The 25,766-nt window shown below is 42.4% G+C and overlaps 1 protein-coding gene and 1 pseudogene across 3 annotated transcripts in view; one reads left to right on the top strand and one right to left on the bottom strand.

Annotated features, from left to right (window-relative positions):
• TRANK1 (tetratricopeptide repeat and ankyrin repeat containing 1) overlaps nt 1–25,766 on the bottom strand; it is a 100,479-nt gene that overhangs the window by 47,406 nt on the left and 27,307 nt on the right. For all 3 annotated transcript variants that reach the window (XM_046003231.1, XM_046003230.1, XM_046003232.1), the window contains exons 4-9: nt 24,377–24,527; nt 21,603–21,721; nt 18,786–18,869; nt 18,406–18,544; nt 15,560–15,694; nt 2,670–2,840 (exon numbers count right to left, since the gene is read on the bottom strand). In XM_046003231.1, coding sequence (XP_045859187.1) covers nt 2,670–2,840; nt 15,560–15,694; nt 18,406–18,544; nt 18,786–18,869; nt 21,603–21,721; nt 24,377–24,527 — 799 coding nt within the window. The remainder of the gene's footprint in view (nt 1–2,669; nt 2,841–15,559; nt 15,695–18,405; nt 18,545–18,785; nt 18,870–21,602; nt 21,722–24,376; nt 24,528–25,766) is intronic.
• On the top strand, nt 11,623–16,008 carry LOC123940415 (annotated as a pseudogene).

The following is a 25,766-nucleotide window of genomic DNA, read 5'->3' as shown; positions in this document are numbered from 1 at the left end:
AAATAAAAATAAGATAAAGAAAAACTTTAAAAAGTAAACAGAAATGCACGACTTATGTTACAGCCTATTAACATTAGATATAGCATACACAAAACACATATACAGTATTCTAAGAATTAAGGTTAGAACTAATTGCGAACAAAAAAATTAAATGTAAGAGAAAGACCTGCAAACAAATTAGCCATTTCCCACCCTTAACTGGTGGTCCTTTTTTGCTGTTACACTAAAACCTGGAAATTCGCTGGCAAAGAAATCTGTTCAGTTAGTTTCAATTTCTCAAACAGTAGAACCCAATCTGAAGCTGAGATTACAGGCATAAACTCTCAGAAAGCATTTCACAGTGATTTACTAATTATACTGCCTCACAGAAGAAATCACAAGTCCTTGACACAGCGGTCTTTTAAAAACTAAATATGATATCTCACGGCTTTTAAAAAAAAAATCCATGAAAAACAGAGGACTCTACAAATACACTTTGTTCCCATCATTTCAGTGATCTCATGGAAACAACAGCCAATATTTTAAATAAGTAAATGAAAATGAAAACATAGATGGGGCAATGAGGGGCTGAGGGACATTAAATGAAAAGCAGCTTCTCCCCCATATGAGACTTTCCTGAGCATGGCAATTGCGATGATCCCCACCTGTCCAACTGCCTCCCACTCCAACACACACACCCAATGGGCTGCCTTCACCTTGCCACAGATTTACCCACTCCAGGGGCAGGGGAGTGTTTCTGGGGAAATGCATCCAAGTAACTTCAATAAACACACTAACCGTCTATTAAGTATTAATCAGTCCAGTCCTTCATTCATGCACATAAACCATCCGAAGATCAGAAGATAATTAAAGAAAAGCAACAGTACAAAAGAGAAACAAGAAAACGAAACTACTCACCCCAAAAGAAAAAAATAATTCAGGGAAGAGAGGAGAACATTCTTTTAGGAAAAAAAAATACTCAATATTCTTAAATGCCATTCAAGAAGAGGTGGCAAATATAAAACAAGCAAAAGTTGCCATAGATTAGAAAAAAAAATCAGAAAACAAGAGTTCTTAGAAATTAAGACTGAGTTTCCAAATTTAAAAATGCAACGGGCAAGTTGAGTTATAAAAGGAAAAGCTGTAGACCAAGTTAAAGATATGAAAAGAAAAAGAACCTAGAAACAGTAGGGAACAGTAGAGAGACATGTTATAAATTCAGGAAGCTCACCCATTTAATACTTGCAGCGGAGGAGAACAAAATGATAGAAGATAAATTTCCCTGAGCTAAGAAAGTTAGATAGAGAGGGGGTCAAGAGCCAAGTGAGAAGAATGTGAGGACCCACACCAAGAAGCTTTGCAGGGACATTTCAAAACTCGAAGAACAGAGAAAACCTTAGAAGGGAAAATAAATGAGACTGACATCAGACTTCTAACCAGTGGCAAATGGAAGTTAGAATACAAAGACACAGTGTCCTCATGGTTGTGAGGAACGAGGTTTTACAGCATATTTCATAAGTCTAAGATCCCGTACATTGTCTGACACATCAGGAACGGCTGCACCCAAGTAACCCATCACCGATGGTGAAACACATTCCAGTTTTAAAGATGTGAAAATGTGGGGAGAGACTGCAATTTAGAATCAATGAAATACAGTCCCTAAATTTGAAAATATAATGCCCCTATTCAAGGACAATGTAAAGACATCTTCAAAAACTCCGTTAAGTCCATGCCTCCTCCAGTAAAAACTTACTTGAGTAGGTATGCGAACAGATCAAGAGAGAAGTCTGAACAGAAAACATCAGCCGCACAGTTGAGTGCAAAAACGAAAGGAAGCATTTACACACACACACACACACACACACACACACACACACACACTGGGGCTGAAGTCTAAATAAAAAGTCTAAATAAGGTCCAAAGAGTATATATGCGTACATACATGTATACACACACAGTCCGTTAAACTGGGATGCTTAAATGGTATCACATCGAAATAGCAAAGTTATCAGGACTTCTGCTGGTTCTTTCCTATGGGCTCTGCTATGCTACCAGTTGTAGAACACAATTTACATAACCATTTACATAATCATACCACCGCCACGTAAATACCATTTACTGGTTTTTCCTTTCTACAATTTATCTATGGATGAGGCCCAGAAAACTTAGAGCTAAGAAACAGAATGTAAATGACACAAATGACATTACTGGGCACAATCCAACAATTGGCGTGAACTTGTTGCATTTCACCCTATACAGCAGCCAGTCAATAGATGCTGTCCCAAACTGATAAACCATATCTATTCCAGACATAGGAATGCATTTTAAATTATTGGTTGTAATTGCTTCTGAGGAGTAGGCTCGATTTTCGTGAGCCCCTCTTCCATATGACTTTTTTCCTTTTTTCATCAACCGCGTGCATGCATGGAAAAAAAAAAATCACCAAAACTGCCCAAAGGCAGACCTAGTAAATTTATCAAGATGTCATAGACACTCTCTAAATAAATAAGAGTTTTCTTTGCCTTTCAAAAAAAAAAAAAAAAAAAAAAAAGGAAACAAGTTTTCCAAAGACTAGGGATTTCACTTCTATCCTTATAGATTAAGAAAGTATAAACTGATTTGTATCTAATGCCCCAGGACCATTTTACCAACCCCCCCCCCAAAAAAAGTTATTTCATTAGAAGCTGTACCTGATAGGTCCTTAGAACATGCGGTCAGCTTTGCCAAGTGACTGTTGATTTTCTCAATGGCCTTGAAGTTCTTATTCCTCTTGAGGACATCCATGGCAGAGCGAGACTGTCTATCCAGCAGGGTAGGGTCTGCCCCAAAGCGCAAAAGCATCTGCACATCCTCTGTTTGTCCTAGAGTGGGCCAGAAGGAGAAAGGGGGACTGTCATGGTTCCTTCCATAAGGAGATGTCCCCATGAGTGCTCTTCCTCCCAGTTCCCTGCCCAAGCAGCCTGGGGCAAGGGGATCAGTGTCCCACTGCTCGTAGAATCTAAACTGCTGGTTTTGGGCAATCCACCCAACTCAAGGAGTCCTGCGTGGAGTGGGTAGGACAATAGCTTTGAAGAGGTTCAGAAGTGCGCTCCTCTCTACCTTTCTCCCCTCTCCCTGGCAACAAGCAAGGAGAGGGGGAATCTGGTTACTAGGCAACAGTTACAGCTGTAAGGATAACAGCAAGCTGTGACTTCAGATTTCTTTATTCCCTAGAGAGGAAACAGAATATTCTTCCAGAAGGGGAAAAAAAAAAAAAAAAAAAAAAAAAAGCCTGTCTGGGGCTCAGAGAAGAAACTGGCAATTGCTTTCGCATCAGGGTCTTTTTGTTGTCACTGTTTGTACCCTCCCAGACCCAACCCTCTGGCTGCCAGCTCCATTTGCTGCTTTGATGGATCTATTTGCCAAGCATCAAGGTGTCTCCGTGATCACAGATGCAACAACTTTCCAAATGGAACAGGTGTATCCCTGGGGGTACAAAGATTGGCGTGGGCACAGAGAGTTCAGCAAATCAATGCCTTATCCCCAACTTCCTACCCATGCTTTCCTAAAATCCACTGCCCAGACTGGGCATCTCTACTCCAGGTATCATCCTGTTCATGGCGCTCTCCTTTCCCGTCTCCCTAGTCACAACTGCCCTTCTCCCATTTTAAAAAAATGAGACAAAATCAGAAAGCCAAAGTTTTTAGCCACAGAGTATCTGACTGAAGCAGGCAGAATTCTAAGGCAATCCCCAAGATTCCCAACCCCTAGTGCACACACACCTTCTCCCCAGTTAATCAATCAAATATGAATCTAAATGTGATGAGACTTGGCAAATGTAATCAAGGTCCCAAAGCAGTTGACCTTAAGATAGGGAAAGTCCCCTGACATCATCACATGAACCATAAGGTCAGAGGTCTAGAAGTCAGGAAGAGGGCAAAGATTTAAAATGTGAGAGGGAATTGATGCCTAAGAAATTCTCCCCTTCTGGCTTTGAAGAGAGAGGGAGCCACATGACAAGGAATGTGTGTGGCCTGGAGAAGCTGAGAGCCGTCTCCGGCTGACAGCCAGTGAGGAAACGAGGACCTTATTCCTATAACCAGACGGAACGAGATTCTGCCACAACCATGTGAGCTTGAAAGAAGGTCCAGCACTCCAGATGAGAACACAGCCTCTGTCAGGACCTTTGATTTCAGCCACAGGAGACACTGAGCACAAAACTCTGTCACGTCATTTCAGACTACTGACCTAGAGAACTGTGAGCTGGTAAATGGGTGTGGTTTTGAGCCGCTAAGTTTATGGTGATTTGCTAAGGATCACAGAGAACTAATTACTAACTAATGTATTGCCCCAAAGGTGGTGAAAATTCCTGACTTCCAGAGTATCCACTGAAGGGAAAATTAGGTGCCTGCCAAGCCCTTTTTAAAAGGCACTACAGGGGGCACCTGGGTGGCTCAGTGGGTTAAGCCTCTGCCTTCGGCTCAGGTCATGATCTCAGATTCCTGGGATCAAGCCCCGCATCGGGCTCTCTGCTAAGCAGGGAGACTGCTCCTCCCTCTCTCTCTCTGCCTGCTTCTCTGCCTACCTGTGATCTCTGTCTGTCAAATAAATAAATAAAATCTTTAAAAAAAAAAAGGCACTACAGGAGCACCTGGGTGGCTCTGTTAGTTAAGCGTCCAACTCTTGATTTCCAGCTCTGGTCATGATCTCAGGGTCCTGGGATCAAGGCTCCTTGCTCAGCAAGGAGTCTGCTTCTCCCTCTCCTTCTGCCCCTCCCCTTGATCTAGTGCTCTCCTCTCTCTCTCTCCCCTTCGTCTCTCTCTCAAATAAATAAAACTCTAAAAAATAAAACAACAAAACAAAAGGTACTACAATCTACCCTCCTTTCACTGCCTTCCAAAATTATTATTTTCATCTTTAATAATTACAGAAGATTTTAATATATTTCTGTTGCTTTGGTATCTGTAGTAATAATTTTTTTAAAATTTTATTTATTTATTTGGCAGACAGAGATCACAAGTAGGCAGAGAGGCAGGCAGAGAGAGAGGAGGAAGCAGGCTCCCCACGGAGCAGAGAGCCCGATGCGGAACTCGATCCCAGGACCCTGAGATCACGACCCGAGCGAAGGCAGAGGCTCAATCCACTGAGCTACCCAGGCGCGCTCCTGTAGTAATAATTTTGTAATAATTAAATCTAGAAAAATTTAAACCCTAGAGTCTTAAATCACAGAATATTTTTAAATTTAAAGCTATACAAGAAATTTTATTCCAGAAGAAGTTTACTAGATGACTAGTAAGACTTTCAAGCATAAACTATATGAGAGTAAACTTCTTTCTGAGAAGTAAACTAGAAATAGGATCCCAAAAACAGCAAGGTACAATTTGATATTTTGGGCTATTAAAGAGCTGGCCCATAGTTTCTTAAATAGATGTTAGAGATTATCAAGTTGCTGTAGTATGTATGTTCTATTATATGCCACAAAAGGGTATAATAGTTTTATTTTAAAATATCTGTGTACACAATTCTGAAAATTACCTTTTCTTACATACTTTTGACTCACAGTTTAAAAAAGTATCTACATGCCAATGTAAAAACATGTAAAGAGGTACACAGGTTTTCAAAATTCTTGAAGATAAGGAAGCAACATTTAAAAACATACTAGACTTTTTTTTTTAATTTACTAGCATCCATTATGCCTTTTCCTGATAAAAACACCTCAGTTTTTCTTTAAGAAAGCACCTTTCCCCCGCTTTCCAGCCTACCTGATTTGATGGGCAGAAACAAGTTCAGTCACCATGACATCCTCCACCACCGCCCCAGCCAGAGCTCGGGGGAACCGGGATGGGATAAACATCTGACCAGAACCTGACCAATCAGATCATTGCATTCTCTCGCTCTGCCCCAGCCCCAAATCCAGGGGGGAGCACCTGATCAGGATCTAGCCAATTAGATCATTCCATCCTTCTGGCGTTACTGATTGGTTCACGGAGGGCATGTGACCAAAATCAAGTCACAGAGACTCATTTCTAGGACTTTAACTGAAATACTGAGTAGAGATACTTTCTTTGGCTGTGACTAACAAATAGGCATAAGATAAACCTAATATCAAATGATTCCACTGCAAGAGAGCCTGTCTAAGAATGAACCGAACACAGAAGTAAGCAGAGCGGGAAGACAGGGCAGATTCTTGAAGACGCCTGGAGAGCACCTGGAGCAAACTCTGGACCGTTGAGTCACATGAGCCGATAAATGCCTTTTCTTGCTTAAACCAGTTTGAGCGTCTGTCGCTTATGCCAAGTTATATGCAACCACCGAGCTGGCCTCATGTCAGTTCCAGAAGGTGATCATTTCTAGGCTTTGGGTCTTGCTGCTGGGCGCTGGTAACTCCCTAAGACTGAACCCCCGGGTCTCCCAAACCACATGGATCCGGAACCAGAAGGGCCATCATAACAACCTCTGCCCACCAAAAGTCCGACAGAATGGATGATTTCAGAGGCTCTATGATGCTGCAATTATTTTAAATGACGGATTTGGAATTCGGGCCACATTAAAGTATCTGGAGAGTTCCTGACTCTCCATATATCAGAAAAATATTCAGATGGAGATAATCTCATACACTGTTGGGGCAACCTTTATGGGGTTCAAGTAAATAATAGTTTCAAAAGTCAAATACGTCCCAATATGCTAACAACATCCTAAAACTGTACATAATTTTTTACTTTACATTATAGAATATTTGTGGGGGGAAAATCACAAGATATGGGTAATATTGGTTTCTCAGGTTAAAGGACAGATGTATGTATATATACATCTGTATACAAATGTATACTTTTTGTGTATGTGAATTTGCGATTTGTGATTTTGTGAATATAATCTGTTTAAATTTTAAATAAAATGAGATTATCCAAACAAATAAAATGTATAATTTTTCGAACAAGCCATCTCTCAACTAGGAAATAATCCTATAGATACATTCCCATCAGTTCACAAAGATGTATATAGGAAAATATTCTCTGAGCATTGTTTTTGGTAGCAAAATAACTGAAACCATTTAATCATCCCTCAGTGCAGTGTAGTCATGTCAGAATACTGTGAGCTGTTTAAAAAAAAAAGAAATAGTTATGTAGGTAGTATTAGGGAAAGATGGCCAAGATTATTGTTCAGGGGAAAAGCAAATTGCTGAATAGAATGTCGAGTATGTGCACATTTATATTTAAAAGAGGAATAGAAAAATTGGCAAGACTCACCAAAAAATGCTTGGTAGACTTTGTGAAAGAGAATTTTACTTTTTATCATGTATCTCTTTAAAGTGTTTGAATACTTTTTTTTTACTAAGATCATGGCTTTCAAATTCTTTTCATTTTTTTTGCCTTTAAACTTTTTTTGGTAGAATAAATTCATAAATGCAAAAAAGTCATTCTTTTAAAGTGTACAAGTTAGTGGGTTTCAGTATATTTATGAAGTTGTGTAATCACCACCACTATCCAATTCCAGAACATTTTATCACTCCAAAAGGAAACCTTATATGCACTGGCAGGCGCTCCACATTTCCCCCTGCCCCACCTCCAGGGCGACCAGTGATCTGATTCTCTAAATGAGATGATGCAATATGTGACCTTTGTGACCAGTTTCTTTCCCTCAGCATAACACTTCAAGGTGCATCCATGTTGTAGCATGTGTCAGTATTTTGTTCTTTTTCATGGCTGAATGATACTGTATTATCTGGATGAACCATGTTTTGTTTGTCCATTCAGCAGCTAGAGATTTGGGTGGTCTGCACAGTTTTAGTTGTTATGAGTAATACTGCTATGAGCATTCATGTGCAAGTTTTTGATTGAGTATGTTTTCATTTCTGTGAGACATGTACCTAGGAATAACATTGCTGAATCGTATGGTAACTATTTGAATTCCTGTCAGACTTTTTTCCAAAACAGATGCACCATTTTTTCATTCCCGCCAGCAATGGGTCCCAAATTTTCCACATCCTTGTCAATACTTGCTGCTGTCCATCTTTTTTTTTTTTTTATTTCAGCCATTTTGGTGTGGAGTGTATTCCTGATTTTTAAACTAGTTTTTGAAAAGTGATTCAAAGAAGTTTATACGAAGGGGTGCCTTAGTGGCTCAGTCAGTTAAGCTTCTGCCTTAGGCTCAGGTCATGATCCTAGGGTCCTGGGATCTAACCCTGCATCGAGCTCCCACCTCAGCAGGGAGCCTGCTTCTCTCTCTCCCACTCTCCCTGCTTATGCTCCCTCCCTCTCTCTCAAATGAATAAATAAAATCTTTTTTTTAAAAAAAAAAGCCTATATGAACAATGAGACCAGTAGAATAGAACAGAAAGTCCAGAAATAGTGGCATCTCAAATTCTTGAGGTCATAAGAACACTCTTAAACAAATGATGCTGACACAAATAGGTAGCCGTCTGGAAAATGGTAAAACTAGATCCTTCCATGGAACTCCAGTGGATCAGGGACTAATGTGGAAAAGGAAACCATATAGGCACCAGAAAAAAAATACAACTCTTTAACTTGGATGTTCGGAAGGTTTTTTTTAACTCTGACTCCAAATACAGGAGCAATAAATCAATAGATTGATAAGTTTGACTACATAAAAAGAAAATATTTGCATGACAAAAAAGCCCAAAGTCAGAAGACAAGTGAATAAACGGGGGTGGGGGAGAGATTCATGACTTATACCACAGACAAAGAGCTAATGAACAAAGAATTCTTAAAAATTGAAGACAAAGGATCAAAAACTCTATAGAAAAATGAGGAACAGACATGAACAAATAACTTGGCAAAAAATAGATACGAAAATGGTTCTCAAATATAGTTTAAAAAGGCCAAACTCACACATAAAGTAATTAGAGAAATGCAATTAAAACAACCTTGAGATACCAATTCACACCTCTCAGACCAGAAGAAACTTAGAAATATAACAACAAAATTCTGTTGGTGAGACTGTGGGCAAAGAGGCACTCTCCTATATTACGGGTGGTTTTACAAATTGGTACCATCCTTCTGGATGAAGATTTGACAACATCTAGTAGAACTACATATGCATTCATGCCTATGAACTAATATTGAGTGATTTCCAGAACATACTGTTAATGAAAAAGATTCTGTGTCAAGCAGAATCTGTAGAATGGGACCCTCCACGTAAAAAAGGAGGTGTAAGAAAACACCCATGTGTCTGCTTGTTACTACAAAAGGAATCCAGGAAGATAAGCCTAAAAAAAAAAAAAAAAAGAAAAGGGGCGCCTGGGTGGCTCAGTGGGTTAAAGCCTCTGCCTTTGGCTCAGGTCATGATCTCAGGGTCCTGGGATCAAACCCCTCATTGGGCTCTCTGCTCAGGAGGGAGCCTACTTCTCTTCCTCTCTCTCTGCCTGCCTCTCTGCCTGCTTGTGATCTCTGTCTGTCAAATGAATAAATAAAATCTTTTAAAAAAGGAAAAGAAAAGAAAGAAGGAAACTGATCACCTACAGAGGATGAATGAGAAAGGGGCAGAAAAAAGGGGGAAATGGGAAACGGAAACTCAGGAGGTCAAGGAGGAGGAAGACGTGACAATTCTCTGAGTATATCTTTCTGCAAAGTTCAGACCCCCAGAACCATAGTAATGTTTCACATATGTGCCTTTCACATACCAAAATACAAACAAAACCAAACAGGATGTGAGGAGAACTCTAAAATGGAATGCAAAACCTAAAAAAAAATATACCTGAGTATACTACAAATGAGCAAAATAACCATATTAAATATGGTGGGGAAGAAGAGAACTTAGTGTCTTGACTAGATCCTATAAAACTGAAGACAAAAAGAACTGAACACAAACAAACATAAAATGAACATAAAACAAACTTACATCTATTTAGTAGATGTGTTTCTCAAAGGGACTTGGGTTAGTAAGTCTGAAACTCATAAAACTGAACAAGGAAGTAAATATATTATAGATGAGAGACATTACACATTTTAAAAGGCTAAATGACCGTGGTGTTGGACCAGAATCAGAGGTATCAGCATAAACTCATGGTTTTTAATACAGAGACACAGTAATACAATGTGTGTATCCAGGGGTTAGTATATGAACATATATTTCCTACCTCCATCTGCTGAGAAGGCACAGAAATAATGACACTCCAGTAACAATGATCCCACCAAGTAGCAGACCTTGTTTTCTACACCATTCTCTTACAAAAGGAAATGGGGGTCCTTGGAGAAATGGTTGGTTCCAGAGGGACACAGAAAATTCAAGATGAGCCTGAAGCAACTTGTGATGTCTGAAAGTAAGGAAGTGCTCAAAAAGAAAAAGAAAGATGGGGCTTGTCAAAGGATCACAGAAGCCAATCAGAAGAAAGGAGTGCCTAATGGCCAAAGATGGACCAATTTGAGCAACCGGAGATTTTATCCCACAGGATACATATCCATGAGTCCATACATACATACACACAGAGAAGAGACAGCTCTTCATTACAACTGAATTCCAAGTAATAAATGTAGAAGGAAAGGAGAAAATTAAAAATCAACATTAATCAAAGATCACCATGATAGCTGATGCTGACAAGATCCACCAATAAATATAAAATTAGTGTGCAAAAATTTGAAGATAAGCAGGGTATTTAAATAGCCTCAAAGTATCTCCTGCAAGATAATAAACCACTACAAAGAGAAAGATGGTAACTTTACAATAGAGAAATCCCACAGAACCCACCTTAACCAACTAATCGAGGTTAACATCACAGGACATACTGGCATGATGAACTCCTCAATATAATGTGGAGAAGGCCATAAACTCATTTTGGTTGTATTCTTAGCAAAAATGCTTAATTTTATTCCAGTCACGAGAAAGGCATCAAACAAACTCAAACTGATGGGCCATCTACAAAAAAACTGACTGATACTCTTCAAAAGGGTCAAAGGTATGGAAAACTGAGGAACTGTCAAAGACTGGAGCGGACTTGGGAGCCCTGACAAGTAAATGCTGTGTGGGTCTCCTAACCGACAAAGAACATTAGTAAAAACAAGGGCGAAATTCACAAGACGTCTGTGTGTTGTTGATAGCATTTTGTCAATGTTAATTTCTGGATTTTTTAAGGAGAGTTGGGTGAGGAATACAGAAACTCTTTGAACTATTTTTGCATCTTTTCTGCATGTCTAAAATTAGTTCAAATCGAAGATTTAAAAAAAAAAAAAAAAAAAGGTGAGCTTCCCTGATGAAAGAGAAGAAGAGGACGTGAGTAATGAGAGAGAGGTGGAATTCAAAGGAGGGGAATCAGCCTAGAAGGGTCTATAAGAAGGCTCGTTTGGCAGCAACTGGGGTGGGGGAGAGCAGCCCATGTTACACCTGCATGAAGAAAGGGCCGTCTCTTGACTTCTCAGGTTCATTCTCCCATGTTTCAGAACGTAGGAAGGTTTCCGCATTTGTAAGAAACAGTATTAAGGTGTGCTGTGCAGTATGGCAGCCATGAGGCACAGAGGTGGCTACTGAGCACTTGAGATGTGGCTAGTCCACGTGGAGATATGCTAGCAGAGTATAACACATGCTGGATTTCAAAGACTTAGCGCAAAACCAAAACACAGAATGTGAAAGGTCTCCATACTTTTTATGTTAATTACACCGGGCAATGACAAGATGTTGGCTAGATGGGTTAAATAAAATATGCTGCTCTCTTCCGCCGCCATTTTAAATCCAGCGCCATACAACGCTCCGCCCCGGCTGCCGCCGCGACCCGGACTGCGCGCCAGCACCCCCGGCCCACAGCTCCGCCGCCATGGAGGACATGAACGAGGACAGCAACACAGAGGAGTTCGCAGAGGGATCCAAGATCAACGCGAGCAAGAACCAGCAGGATGACGGTGAAATGTTTATTGGAGGCTTGAGCTGGGATACGAGCAAGAAAGACCTGACTGAGTACTTGTCCCGGTTTGGGGAAGTGGTGGACTATACGATTAAGACAGACCCGGTGACCGGAAGATCGAGAGGATTTGGATTTGTGCTTTTCAAAGACGCTGCTAGTGTTGACAGGGTTTTGGAACTGAAAGAACACAAACTGGATGGCAAATTGATAGACCCCAAAAGGGCCAAAGCTTTAAAAGGGAAAGAACCGCCCAAAAAGGTTTTCGAGGGTGGATTGAGCCCAGATACATTGAAGAACAAATTAAAGAATATTTTGGAGCCTTTGGAGAGATTGAAAATATTGAACTTCCCATGGATACAAAAACAAACGAAAGAAGAGGATTTTGTTTTATTACGTAGACAGATGAAGAGCCAGTAAAGAAATTGTTAGAAAGCAGATATCATCAAATAGGTTCTGGGAAGTGTGAAATCAAAGTTGCACAACCCAAAGAGGTATACAGGCAGCAACAGCAGCAGCAGAAAGGAGGAAGAGGCGCTGCAGCTGGTGGACGAAGCGGCACTAGGGGTCGTGGACGAGGTCAGGGCCAAAACTGGAACCAAGGATTTAATAACTATTATGGTCAAGGATATGGAAATTACAATAGTGCCTATGGTGGTGATCAAAACTATAGTGGCTATGGCGGCTATGATTATACTGGGTATAACTATGGGAACTATGGATATGGACAGGGATATGCAGACTACAGGGGCCAACAGAGCACTTACGGCAAGGCATCTCGAGGGGGTGGCAGTCACCAAAACAATTACCAGCCATACTAAAGGAGGACATTGGAGGAAACAGGAGGAAATTGCTAAAGTTAACCCATCTTGCAGGACGACACTGAAGATTGGTCTTCTGTTGATCTAAGATGATTATTTTGTAAAAGACTTTCTAGTGTACAAGATACAACTGTGTCCAACTGTATATAGCCGCCAATTAGTTTTCTTTGTTTTTACTTTGTCTTTTGCTATCTGTGTTATGAATCAGTGTGGATTTGTGTTTATACAAATTTTATTTGTATGATTTCATTTTAAACCCCAAATAAATGCTTCCTTATGTGAAAAAAAAATAAAATAAAATATGCTGCTAAAATTAATTTCACCTATTTTGTTTTACTTTTTCATAGGACTACCAGAAAATTTTAAATGTTGTATGTAGCTATCATGATGCTTGTACTGAAAAGCTCGCATTTATGTCCCAGGAAATGGACGCTTGCCAAGTTATTGATGCATAGGTTTAGAATCCAAGGCTTTGCATGCATCTACTATACACTAAATACTGCTCAAACCACCTGAATTTCAGGAGACTTGGACTTGTGTTTCTTTGCAAACTGAAGAGTTTTGTCTGGAAATCGTTTTTCTTGGACATTTTTGGGATGGGGATGTGTAAGGAGAGCCCAGTGATTGGAGGCACAGACTTTAGCCATAAATTACCAGGCCAATGGTAGCTTTATCAATGAATCAATGATAGCTTTATCAATAGCTAAATGATAGCTACTATCATTTAGCACTGAGGTGTGCTGGAACCGGCTCACACCAGTCCATGAGGATCAACTGTCAAATATTCAGAAATGTTACAAGATGGTTGGTAAACACTACCATTATTAACAACTAACTTATTCAAACTTACAATAAACAAATCACGTTAAAAACAAAACTCATCATTTCTTAATTATTTTACTATGCTTTGCTATTGTCTATGATGAGGTTTCTTTACATCTACTTTAACATGGATCTGTGTGGTAAAAATACAATATAATGCTATGCTACTGCACCTGTCCCAGCCCCATGTTCAATGACATCACATTAATAGCTTGAAATCAACCATGGTGGGAGTATTTACACCAAGGAAACTGGCAAACCTCACACGCTGGGGCTTTTTGAAGACCCAGTTGTCAAACATTTGCCAGGATACCACAGTCTCTCAGAGGGTACTAAAATTCAAGGGACACCAGAAAGACAGACAGTAACAAATGTTAACAAGGATTTAGGAAAACTAGAACCTTTGTGCTTTGCCAGTGGGCGCATAAAATGGTGCAGCCACTTTGGAAAACAGTGGCTGTTTGGAAAACAGTCTGGCTGTTCCTCAAGAGTTTAAATATAGAATTACCATGAGATCCAGCAATACCACTCCTAAGTATCTACCTGAGAAAAATGAAAATATATTCATATATGCAAACGTTCACAACAGTGTTATCCTTCATAGCTGAACAAATGTCCACCCACTGATGAATGGATAAATAAAATGTGGTTTATCTATACACTGGGATATTATTTGGTAGTAGTAAGGAAGGAAGTACTGACACACGCTACAACAAGGTTGAAACTTGAAAGCATGCTCAGTGAAAGAAGCCAGTCACAAGACTGTATGATTCCATTTATATGCAATGTCCAGAAGAGGCAAGTCCATGGACACAGAAGGCAGATTAGTGGTTGCTCAGGGCTGGAGAGAGGGGGGGAATGGGGAGTGACTGCTAGTGGAGACGAGGTTTCTTTTGAAGATGATGAAAATGTTTTAAAAATTCAGCCTAGAAGGGTGATTGTGGTGATGGTTGCACAACTCTACAAATGTACTAAAGGTACTAAAAACATGCAACTGGGTGTTTTAAACAGGTGAATTATATAGCATACAAATTATATTTCAATACAGCTCAAAGTGGTATCTGTAGCTCACCCTTTCTCTGTTTGCCCAAATGTGGGTTCTGGGACCCAGTCCAGTGGGGAATGACATTAGAGAAACACACCTCAATGCACTCCTCTGGGACATGCTGAGGACACAAAACTCTAAGTTCCCAGGACCAGCAGGCCAGGGGTCCCCAACCAGATGCCTCTGGGCTCTGTCTAGTCCACAGGCATGTTTAATTTTGGCAGACATTTTATAATCATGAGTTGTGTTATTTTTTTAAAAATCCATCTTCCCAACGTCTCCTGTCATCAGAAGATGGTGGCAAGGCCTAGTTCCCATGATGGGCAGGAGGCTGTGGCCATACTGAGCCAAATTCCCCAGCCCTCCTTTTTATCTCCCTTCCCCTGGGGCTGGGAGTCCGCTACCATTCATCATCACCACAGCCACCCTAACATTTTTATAAAACAAAATGTGCTATCTCCACGGGTTTCCAGAAAGGCGAGAAGCATCAGAGAGCCTGGTGGGTGGGAGGACACACAGCCTTCCTGTTTCATAGGCTAACAAGGTATGTCTGCGTCAAAAGAACCAGCTTGTCCTCGTACACGCCAGCTTCACTCTTTTTCGTGGCCTCCCTGGCCCTGATAAGTACGCAAGATGAAATCCTTGTGTTAGATTCTACCGTGGCCAAGAAACAGGACCACGTCTGTTACCAGTCTCTCTGGTAACTAACACAGTTACCAGTCTCTCTGGTAACTAACACAGATCTGGCCTAAACTAAAGCACTTAGTAGCTGCATGATGAGGAAGGGAACAAGTGCAGCCAGAAGCCCTTGTCCTTGAGACATCCAATCCCATGGAAGCCACTGAAGCGGAAAGAGCATGTAGAACCCCGCCATCCTTCCTTCTCTTGTCCCCCGTCCTTCCTGCAAACAGCCTGCCCTCCCTGTGATGCTTCATTCGAAGTCAGGTTTAGCCCTGAGCCTGTCCCAGGATGGATGGGTAATACGTGTGCTCGATTGCATGGGCTCTCTAATGCCTGAGGTCGTCCAGCCCACAGCACACCCTCCAGCCTGGGGCTGCTGCTTACGTTTGATGAGGTATCTAGGGTAGGGGGCCGCGGCGACGATGTGGAGGACTGTGCAGCCATCCTCGTCCTTCTGGTTGATGCGGCCTTTCCACTCGGGCTTGTGGTCCATTAACCACCTGAAAAGATGGTTTTCCTCTGCAGGGAATTAAAATGAGTGACTGATGTTATTTTCTCCAGACAGAAAATCAGTAAAGCACATTGATGTGTAGTACCCTGAGGGAACCAAACGGGGAATCCCACACACATTTGGCACTCACCACAAAGAGGTTCTGGAGACACAGAGTTTGTAAACTAAAAGGATGGGTTATAGAAAGTTATTCATAATAAACTTCAGTCAGGCTCCCTAGGAACAGAGCCTGAGGCAGGGATTCTTGTACATGTGAGTTGTTGACAGGGAGCTCAGGAAAAAGAGAGTGAGGGAAGCAGGCCAGGGCAGAGGAAGGAGGCAAGTAGAGATGCCTCCTTCAGAGGTGAGACCTCAGCTGAGTCAGCCTCAGCCTGATCCCACAGGGAGCTCTGGAGTATGAACCACCCACAGTGTTGACCCACCATGAGGCAGTGCCTAACCTTTTGTACTGTACATTAGTCAGTCAAGAGCTAAAAACACTTCCAGGGAGGGGGCTGAGGTTGAGGGAGAACCTCTGTAGGAAGTGGTTCTTATTGGCAAAAAGCAGTGCTCTGGGGAAGGAGGTAGCTACGAAGCAGCAGGTGGGGAGGGGATACTGGTGGTAAAGAGGCTCCAGGCCGGGCCCCGACGGCACCCATGTCAGGAATCAGGTCAATATCTGAAAAGATTACCCTGCTCATTACTCTCAATAGGACATATATTTAAAAATTATTTTCCCAGGCTCCTTCCTTGTAGGTCCTGGGCTCAAGGAAAGCGACACACTTCTGCCAACTCTGTGGATGCCATTTGTCACTATGTCAGAGTTTTCCTCTGAGAAAAAAATCACGGATAAAGTTAAGCACCTGATCCCACTGATTCCTGCCTCTACCCCCAGGAGCTAAGGTAAAGAGCAGACACAGTAGGGAATCATGACTTTCACAACTAGGGACACACTGCTCTGGGTTCCTGATTCCTACTTGAAAACTGGAAGGATTTGCTCAGATTCCTTTTAATCAGACTTTACTTTTAGATCTTTGATCCACCAATCCCTGTGTGAGAATAAAATGTCTTATTGACTCCCCAGTAGGAAATGGATAACAGCAGGACAAATGTGGCTAAAGTGAAGCCTCGGCCCAGGGCTTGAAGTCCCTGACCACGCCCCTCACTCCTTCATGCCTGAGAAGGCAATCCAGCCGAATGGTTAAGAGGAAGAGAGTCTAGGGGCACCTGCGTGGCTCAGTGGGTTAAGCCTCTGCCTTCAGCTCAGGCCATGATCTCAGTGTCCTGGGATTGAGCCCTGCTCAGCAGGGAGCCTGCTTCCCCCTCTCTTGCTCTCTCTGCCTGCCTCTCCGCCTACTTGTGATCTCTCTGTGTCAAATAAATAAATAAAATCTTAAAAAAAAAAAAAAGAGGAAGACTGTCTAGAAAATCCTCTTGGCCCCTTCTGGCTCTAAAACAGTATGGGTACATGTCCAACACTTATGCCATACATGCTTGGAAAAGAAAAACAAGCTTTTTTACCTAACATGCATATGCGTTAATGAAAATTTTTAAATATTTTAAATTTAAATCTTATTGCCAGGTGATGAACCCTTAAAAAAGAAAAAAAGAATTTTATGAACATCAGCATCCTTTAGAAGAACCACAAGCAGTACGTCTCGGCAAGAACCAGGGGTTCGCTTGGTATCAGCACCCAGCACCAGCACCAGCACCATGCCAGTTAGCCTTCTGGTTAGAGAGAAAATGAACTTGAACAAGCAGGAGGGAGCACCTGTGCCTTCATTAGCAGGAAGAAATTCCACAGCCTCAGGGAGCTCTGCCCAGCCAAGGCTGTCTGTCCCAAGTCCCCTGCTTGGGTCTCAGGGCTCGTCTGCTGCCAGCATCTGTCTAGGAACACAGAATCCTTTCAACTTGGACCCTGTGGCTTATCAGGTCCCAGGCGAAATAAAAACAATGCTGTTGAAGGACATCTTGGCTCTTTCCACAGTTTGGTTATTGTGGCCATTGATGCTATGAACACTGGGGTACATATGGCTCTTCTTTTCACCACATCTGTACCTTTGGGGTAAATACCCAGTAGTGCAATAAAGCCCTTCAAAGGATGAAGGGATAAAGATGATGTGGTCCATATACACGACGGAGTATTATGCCTCCATCAGAAAGGATGAATACCCAACTTTTGTAGCAACATGGATGGGACTGAAAGAGATGATGCTGAGTGAAATAAATCAAGCAGAGAGAGTCTATGATCATATGGTTTCACTTACTCATGGAGCATAAGGAATAACATGGAGGACATGGGAGATGGAGAGAAGAAGGGAGTTGGGGGAAATCGGAGGGGGAGATGAACCATGAGAGACTGTGGACTCTGAGAAACAAACTGAGGGTTTCAGAGGGGAGGGGGTGGGGGTCGGGTGAGCCTGATGATGGGTATTAAGGAGGGCACAGATTGCATGGAGCACTCGGTGTGGTGCATAAACAGTGAATCTTGGAACACCGCATCAAAAACTAACGGGGCATTTTATGGTGACTAACATAACTACAATAAAAATTTTTAAAAGATACTGCTGTTTCCCTGCTGTCTTCACGCAATTGAATAATCAGGCTATTTGCATATTCAAATCATATGAATATTCTACCTTCCGGTGGCTGAATTCTGGTTTCTCATGAGCTCAGCAGAGCACAGGCGCTCAGGGCTGGGAGGGCGGCATGGGCAGTGCGTTACTGGGAGAATACTCACTTGCTTGGATACAGAGTCTCATGAGGGCATGAAGAGGGTACGGTCCTATCGTCTCAATACTTGCACCAATGCAGATAAGCCACTGTACTAACTTGGGCACCTGTTCCATCTTCTCATAAAGTCCCATGAAGACGTATTTCTGGAGGAGAAAAACACACAGGAAGAATCCCAGAAGTCACTCGGTCAATATGAGACACCAAACTCCTTCAGTCATAAAGTTCGGGATCAGTAAAACCTGGAGAGCCGAGACCCAAGCCCGAGATGATTATAAATAATGAATTTGCGGTGACACAGCTGAGGTCCCCTTAGATAAGGTGAGGTCCCAAATACAAGCCTGAGTGGCCAGACTTGAAACCGTACAATTTCAGAAGCCACCTTACCTCAAAGAGACTCTTCAGTGATAAGTCTGGGACCTGGATATTTCTTGGTAGCCGGTCTTTTCTCGCCGATAGAAGTAGGAATGACTGATGAGAAGGGAGAAAAAAGAAAAAGCTGGAATAATCATGTTCTCCAAATAGGTTATTAGAACAAAAGTTATCTTTGGGGTTAAAATAAACAATCCAAAAAACAAACAAACAAAACAAAATCCCCTCCAGCCCACCTCTCTTTTTAAGCTGCCTGCCAAGCTTTACAGCCTGATCTATACTTGAAGTCCCTCTGCCCAGCCAATGCCCTGTTCCCACTGAGAACAAAGCTCTCTCCACATTTCCTCACAGCCTGCTGAAGATGGCACGTTGTGCAGCATTGCTCAGAGTACAGTGGGTTTAAAAAAAAAAAAGTGATTCCCTACAAAGTTCTTAAAGCTTACTTAGCAAGCAGAAGAATCCAATCCTTTACACATAGTTCATTCCAGCTGATTCTTCAGCACTTTGGTGTTTCATAAGCACCAAGGGTCTGGGGTCCGTTAGACTCCTATGTGCTCATGAGAGCCAACTGCCATTCAAAATTCCCAATGCTATGACCTGTAGCTCTATTAGTGACTTCAAATTGGTCATGGGGATAGTACGGACACTACAGAAATTGACAAACTTTTTTTTCCTCAGAAAGCCAGTTGTTAAACCGTTAACGCTATCTAACATCACTGAAGAAACTGACTCCCACAAAGGTTAAGTGGTTTTTCAAAGTCACACAGACAGCCTGTCCTGCTGAGATCATCCAGGTGCGCCAGCGGGTCTCAGGGCTCCAGGCGCTGGTATGGCCACGATGGGAGACCCAGGCTCAGCCTCAGACTCCGCCATGCATGCGCCTGCTAGTGGATGTGGGACCACAGGAACCCAGCCTTTGGCCACATCTGGATTCCAGGTTTTCAGCCTGATGATCACTCTTTACTGCTCACCCTGAATAGACCACAGTATCAAAAGGACGTGCTCTTGGGGATCCTGGGTGGCTCGTTGTTAAGAGTCTGCCTTCGGCTCAAGTCACGATCCCAGGATCTTGGGTTCAAGGCCCCCATCAGGCTCCCTGCTCAGCGGGAAGCCTGCTTCTCCCTCTCCCACTCCCCCTGCTTGTGTTCCCTCTCTCACTCTCTCTCTATGTCTCTCTCTCTCTGTCAAATAAATAAATAAAATGTTTTTTAAAAAATTACATGCTCAGGGTTCTGACAATCCTGATTGCTGACCTGTTTTGTTGTTGTTGTTATGTCTCTATTTCCAGTATATGAAAAAATGATCAGGGCCCCACAGCTGGAATACTGGGCCAAGTGGACCTGCCACTGGGCTGTATTCTTGGGTCTCTCCTTGCCTGCTTGCTTTCTCTAGACCTTTTAATATAGGAGCGAGCTTCAGGGAACTCATTGTTGGACTTGAGGGGATTTTCCACGAACCTCCTGAAACTCTACCCATAACTGTGTGTGCATGCGAAGAGAACCCCATCGATTTCATTAGATTTGCAATGGAATCCATGAGCTTTTTAAAAGTTGAAGACTTCTACATTCTAAAGTCCTTTGCCCTGCCTGGCTCTAGAGGCCTTTTGGGTTGCCCTTGCTTTTGGTGACTTTTCAGGACTGCCCAGCTTCAGAAAGCCCAGCAGGCCTTTCCTGACCAAACTGCCTCGCTTGGCCAGCCCTTTCCATGCGCGCTGAGAGCCCAGCATCACGACAACTACTATTCAGTGGGCAGGGAGCACACGCCAGGTATCGTAACGCTCCATTAGCTCAGTGCCTGGCTCAAGGTAAGCCCTTGATAAACATTAGCTAATATTATTATTAGGTGTTCTTGGTCCATTAGTTCTCATCCTCACCAAAACCCTGAGGGAGTAAGTTTATATCTTGCAAGTTACAGATGAGGAAGTGAGGCTCAGAGGGGAAGTAATTAGCCCAAAATAGAAAGTGGAAGATTATGATTTGAGGAGGCATGAAGCCCAGGTTCTCAGTCCACTCTGCTCCTCCGTTCCCTGGACTCCCAGCCCTGGTTTGGCTCCTGTGGCCTCACTGTTATCTGTGGGCAGAAGTCCCTTAAAGGTACACAGAAGCAAGGCACCTGGGTGGCTCAGTCGGTTAAGCGCCTCTCTTCGGCTCAGGTCATGATCCCAGGGTCCTGGGACTGAACCCCACATGGGGCTCTCTGCTCAGCCAGGAGCCTGCTTCTCCCTCTCCTTCTGCTTCTCCTCGCCCCCACCCCACCCCACCCCCTACTCAGACATGTTCCTACACGCGTGCTCGCTCTCTCTCTCTCTCTCTCTCGTGCTCTCATGCATGAACATGCTCTCTCTCAAATAAATAAATAAAATCTTTTAAAAAAATTTTTTTTAATTGAAAAAAAAAGCCACACAGAAGTGCTCAGAGCAACACAGGCAGGTCTCCTGAGCCAACACTAGCAAATGCGGTATTACAAAGATGATGCCGATGAAAGGAAATTGTTCGTATTCCTCATTCCACATTATCATTAGCACCTGAACTCAACACTTCTGTGATGACAGTGAAGACACAGAACACGGTGTGAGGCGATAAACATTAGCTAATATTATTATTAGGTGTTCTGAATACGTTTCCTATTTAAAAAAAAAACAAAACAAAACAGAAACTGGCTAATTGATATCCCTCAGTGACTTTCCATCTTTAACGATGGTGCAGTTAAAAGTTATTTTGGCATCAAAATAAATGGATAATAAATTACAATCCCCTCCCCAATGCAGGCAGAAAATATCCATTTAACTAAGAATGTACTTTTCCCACAAGAGAGCCATCTTCTTTTACTTACGTGCCATAATCCTTTCTTTGCCAACTTTTCTATTACAGATTGCCACACTTGTGTTGAGAATCCAGTAGTAAAAATATGATCAAAACAGGGCAAGAAACTTTGCAAAACAATGGGGTCACCTGAAAGAAAGTTCCATAGTTTAGGAATTTTAACCCTGTCAGAGTCTAGAACATTTGGGAAAAGGTCCTCCAATTAAGACCACAGATAGACAAACAGAAAATTAAAAATATCAGAAAGAGAGGCATTTTCAAAGTTAAAGTCCCCTATAATGGAACGAAGTGGCAATCCCTTTAGGTTCATCTATAAACTCAATACCCCAACAGTCAGGCGGTGTGATGTGAGCTAACTACAGTCACTTAGCTCTTCCATATACCAAGCCCAGTGATATGTGTTAATATTTAATTCCTCAAACAACCAACAAGGCATTGGCCTATGATCTCTGATTATAGAGGAGGAAATAGAAACTCTTAAAAAAATAAAACACCTCACGTCCTTTAAGAAAGATGTGATAAATATTATTTTCACCCCACCGATGAGAAAGGATGACAAATGAGGTCAGGCTTCATGGCATATCATGCAGCTAGTTAATGACAAAAACAAAGACGGGGACCCAGATCTATCAACTCTCTTAGTCAATACACATTCTTCTAACCTAGTGGCCCATTGCATCTCATGATCCCCCAAACCACATCTCTCAAACTGATGAATGAGATCATCCAAGGAGCAAGGGCAGCTGCCAGAAAAACACAGCACCTCCTCCAGGATCATCAACAAAAATAAGTAAATATCAAAATAAATAGATATTGCACAAAAGGATGCAGAATTTCCATAAATATATTTTTCAAACTTTAGAAATTGGGCATACATTTACATTCCAAATAGTAATACTTTGGTATAAAAGTATGGGATTCATTGCCCTTAGAAGTCCTATGAAGTAACCCCCCTTCAAGATGGCGGCAGAGCGGAAACTATCCAGATTTCTTAAGGGAGCAGTCACCCAGAAATGAGCAGTGACTTTACAAAGACGCAGAGAAAACATGAGGGATGGTAGGGAACAGGCCTCAGACGCAGAGGAAAGGGAAGCAGGCTTGGTCACTGGCAGCAAAAGGCTGACTGGAAAGCTGGGACCCATCAGCATTTGTCTGGGGATCTTCTACTTCTCTGACCAAGGGAGTCAGCTTTGCCCCCCTCCAACCTCTTCCCACTGCTTGCCTGATATGGCTCTCACCACCCCCCACCCCATCTCCCAAACTTGCCCAAATTTGTAGAATGCTGGCCACAGACCACAATAGTTGCTTTCCCACAATCACAGTGGGAACAGTTGAATCTGTAACAGCTGAATCAATTTCCCCACCTCTGAAAGCCAAGGCCATTTTTCCCACAATTCTAACATGTGCTGTTTTTCACATTCTAACACCTCTAGAATCGGGACATGTGTGACAATTGATTTTGTCTCTCAGTGAGCATTGGTACAATCTTAAACACAATCAAACACCGTATTTGAAAACAATGGCCTACATTGGCAAGACTTTGGACTGTGAAAGATAAGCAGGAGAGAGCTCCTTTGTCACTGGCAAGGAGTATGTTACACTATGTTCTATGGTTTTCTGTTTTTGCCTAACCCAACCTGCTGACAAAGCCAGCTCACCCACCAGGTCATTAGAGTAATAACTCAAGGCAGCGGCGCATAAGGCCCCCCCGTGCAGCTCTCCTACACTGAGTGCCCAGGTCCTCCATGGCCGTGAGCACAGCAGGTGAGACCCTGAGCACCACGTCCACTTCCACAGGACCCTGTGTTAGCAGTTGGTTGGACAGTGAGGTATTCCGGGCCAGCGTCCCTAACAAGACAACATGAAGTCAGGACAGCTAAGACAAAACAGCGCTGACATCCTGTTCTGCGGCTTAGGACACAGTGACATTCTGCTTTGCAGCCTTTGCAGAAATGACTTCTGCAAAACGTTCTTAAAAAAGACAATTATCCTCAATGCACTTGTCACTATCACGGGTCAGGAGCAGTTAAAACGTAAGCCCTTAGGTGTCAGCAAAGAAAGACCATCTGTGCTTGATATTAACCTAATAGGTAGATAAATGACCAAAGTCCTGATTGGCACAACTCAGCACACCCTGATTGCTTAAGATTTGTGGAACTATCGTTTTGTGGGGAAAAAAAAGAGCTCATAAAAACTCCTAAACTTAGAAACTCCAGAGGCAACCCACTCAGGCTCCTCCCCCCCAGGAGCCTTGTACAATCGCTCATTGAACTCTGCTCTGCTGCCCACCTCTCTTCGTCTGGTCTCCCTCTTCATTCTTCCAAGCATTGTGACCAAGAACCACAGCACTAAAGGCAGAGAATTCCTGAAAATAACTCCATCAGCTCTTCCACGGTATTTTTATAGCAAAGAGGAATATTTCCCAGCGTATTGAAGAAACACAGCAAACATCACAGAAAAGAGCACAAATCACATGAAATCAGTAGCGTAGGGAGGGAAAGATCTGTCAGTAGCGATAAGGAAAACTGAGGTCTGATCAGCAGCGCTTTAAGTGGTTTCTGCAAAAGGATTTATTGCTTTTACAAGGACATAAGCCACCAAAGCTTCCAAAATGCTTTCTAATGTGAAAATCAGTTCCATTCAAATGACATAAATCAGCTACAAAGAAACACCCTAGAATTATCTCCCCAGGAGCCATTCGAATAAAATAACAAAGACTTTAAAAAAAAAAAAAAAAGGAAAGAAAGAAAGAACAAACAAAGTCTCCCCCCAGTTCCGACTTACTGCCCATGGTGGTGAAGACTCCCACAAGGAAATCAGCAATTTGAATCTGGTCTGGCGTGCCTTGCAGAAGTCGCAGACCCTCGAAAAACATGCGAGCTGCTTCGTAAGGTTGGAGCAAACGCAGCAAGGCATAACCAGCTCGGTAGTATCCCTGGGACAGGAGAAAAGCAAAATCATAACTTGGCCCATCTCTTCGAACCAGCTGCTAAACGGAAAGGCAAGATTGATGACCTGGGGAAATGGACTGTTAGAGGTTTCACTTCTATGTAAACACAGATTTCTAACAAGCACTAGACACAGCATTCCCACGTTACGTTGCTTGCCACATTTTTCCTGTCATTTTTTAACTGCCAAGAAAATAATGACTTTCAAATCCATGACATATACAGCATCTAATACATGACATGGAGCGAAGGAAGCAGGCCTGGTTCCAATTACATGTGTGGCTTATTTATTCATGCCTCAAATCACAGCCCGGGCAAGAAGAGAATGAAAAAAATCCTATGATGACAGTGTTCCAGAAAAGATGAGATTGTCATGTAAACACAGAAGTTGTTCCCTGCTCCTTTCAATCAAAGTAAACACAATTTCCACTGGGTATGTAGCCAGGGGGGAAAAAATGAAAATGCTAATGACAAGCATCGAGATGTGTTGAACTCCAAATTGTAGGCAATGTACACCAAGGCAAACATTTTTTTCTTTCTGGAGAGGAAAATTACAATGCGTAACAGAGGAAAACGGTTTAGTTTTGCCTCATACAACTGAGTACCTCGAGTAGGAACAAAATGATACTGCCTTCCCCCTCTTAGATTCTCTAAAGGAATCCACACCAGGATCTACCAAGACAAATTCTAAGATAACGAAAGGTGTTCACCAACCAGCTTCATAAAAAAAGCAAGCACTTAAAAACCTCACTTGACACCAAATCTCTGATTATTTATCGATTTGCTTCCGCCTTCATTTGAAAGTCTAAAACCTTAGATAACAACCAGAAAAAAGGGTTGGGAGAAGGTGGGGCTTTTTTCCCCCTCCTGGGTAATCTGGATACAGAATTCTCCACTTCCTTACCCTCCTCAGTTTAAGTTTCTTTCATCTTTCATTTTGGTGGGGGGATGAAAGGGATCAGAATATGCCATCCCAAAATATAACACTTTGGCATAAGGGTTATCTTGAGCCCAGGGCATTTGAGATTCAACAGATGTAGAAAGAAGCTTTCCTGGAGCTTCCCTTATCTGACTAAAAGCAGAAAGTCTAAGAAACAAGGATTCCCATAAATCCCCTCTCCCGGGGGATTTTTATGGCCATGAAGAAGATGGAAATTGGCGCTGAGCGGGGCCAGCACAGCTAAGTGCTGCTAAGATAGCCCTGATCTCCCTCCCATTAGATTCCC

The sequence above is a fragment of the Meles meles genome, chromosome 4, assembly GCF_922984935.1.
Source record: "Meles meles chromosome 4, mMelMel3.1 paternal haplotype, whole genome shotgun sequence".
In the NCBI taxonomy this organism is placed as follows: domain Eukaryota; kingdom Metazoa; phylum Chordata; class Mammalia; order Carnivora; family Mustelidae; genus Meles; species Meles meles.
This window is presented reverse-complemented; position numbering and strand designations above follow the sequence as displayed.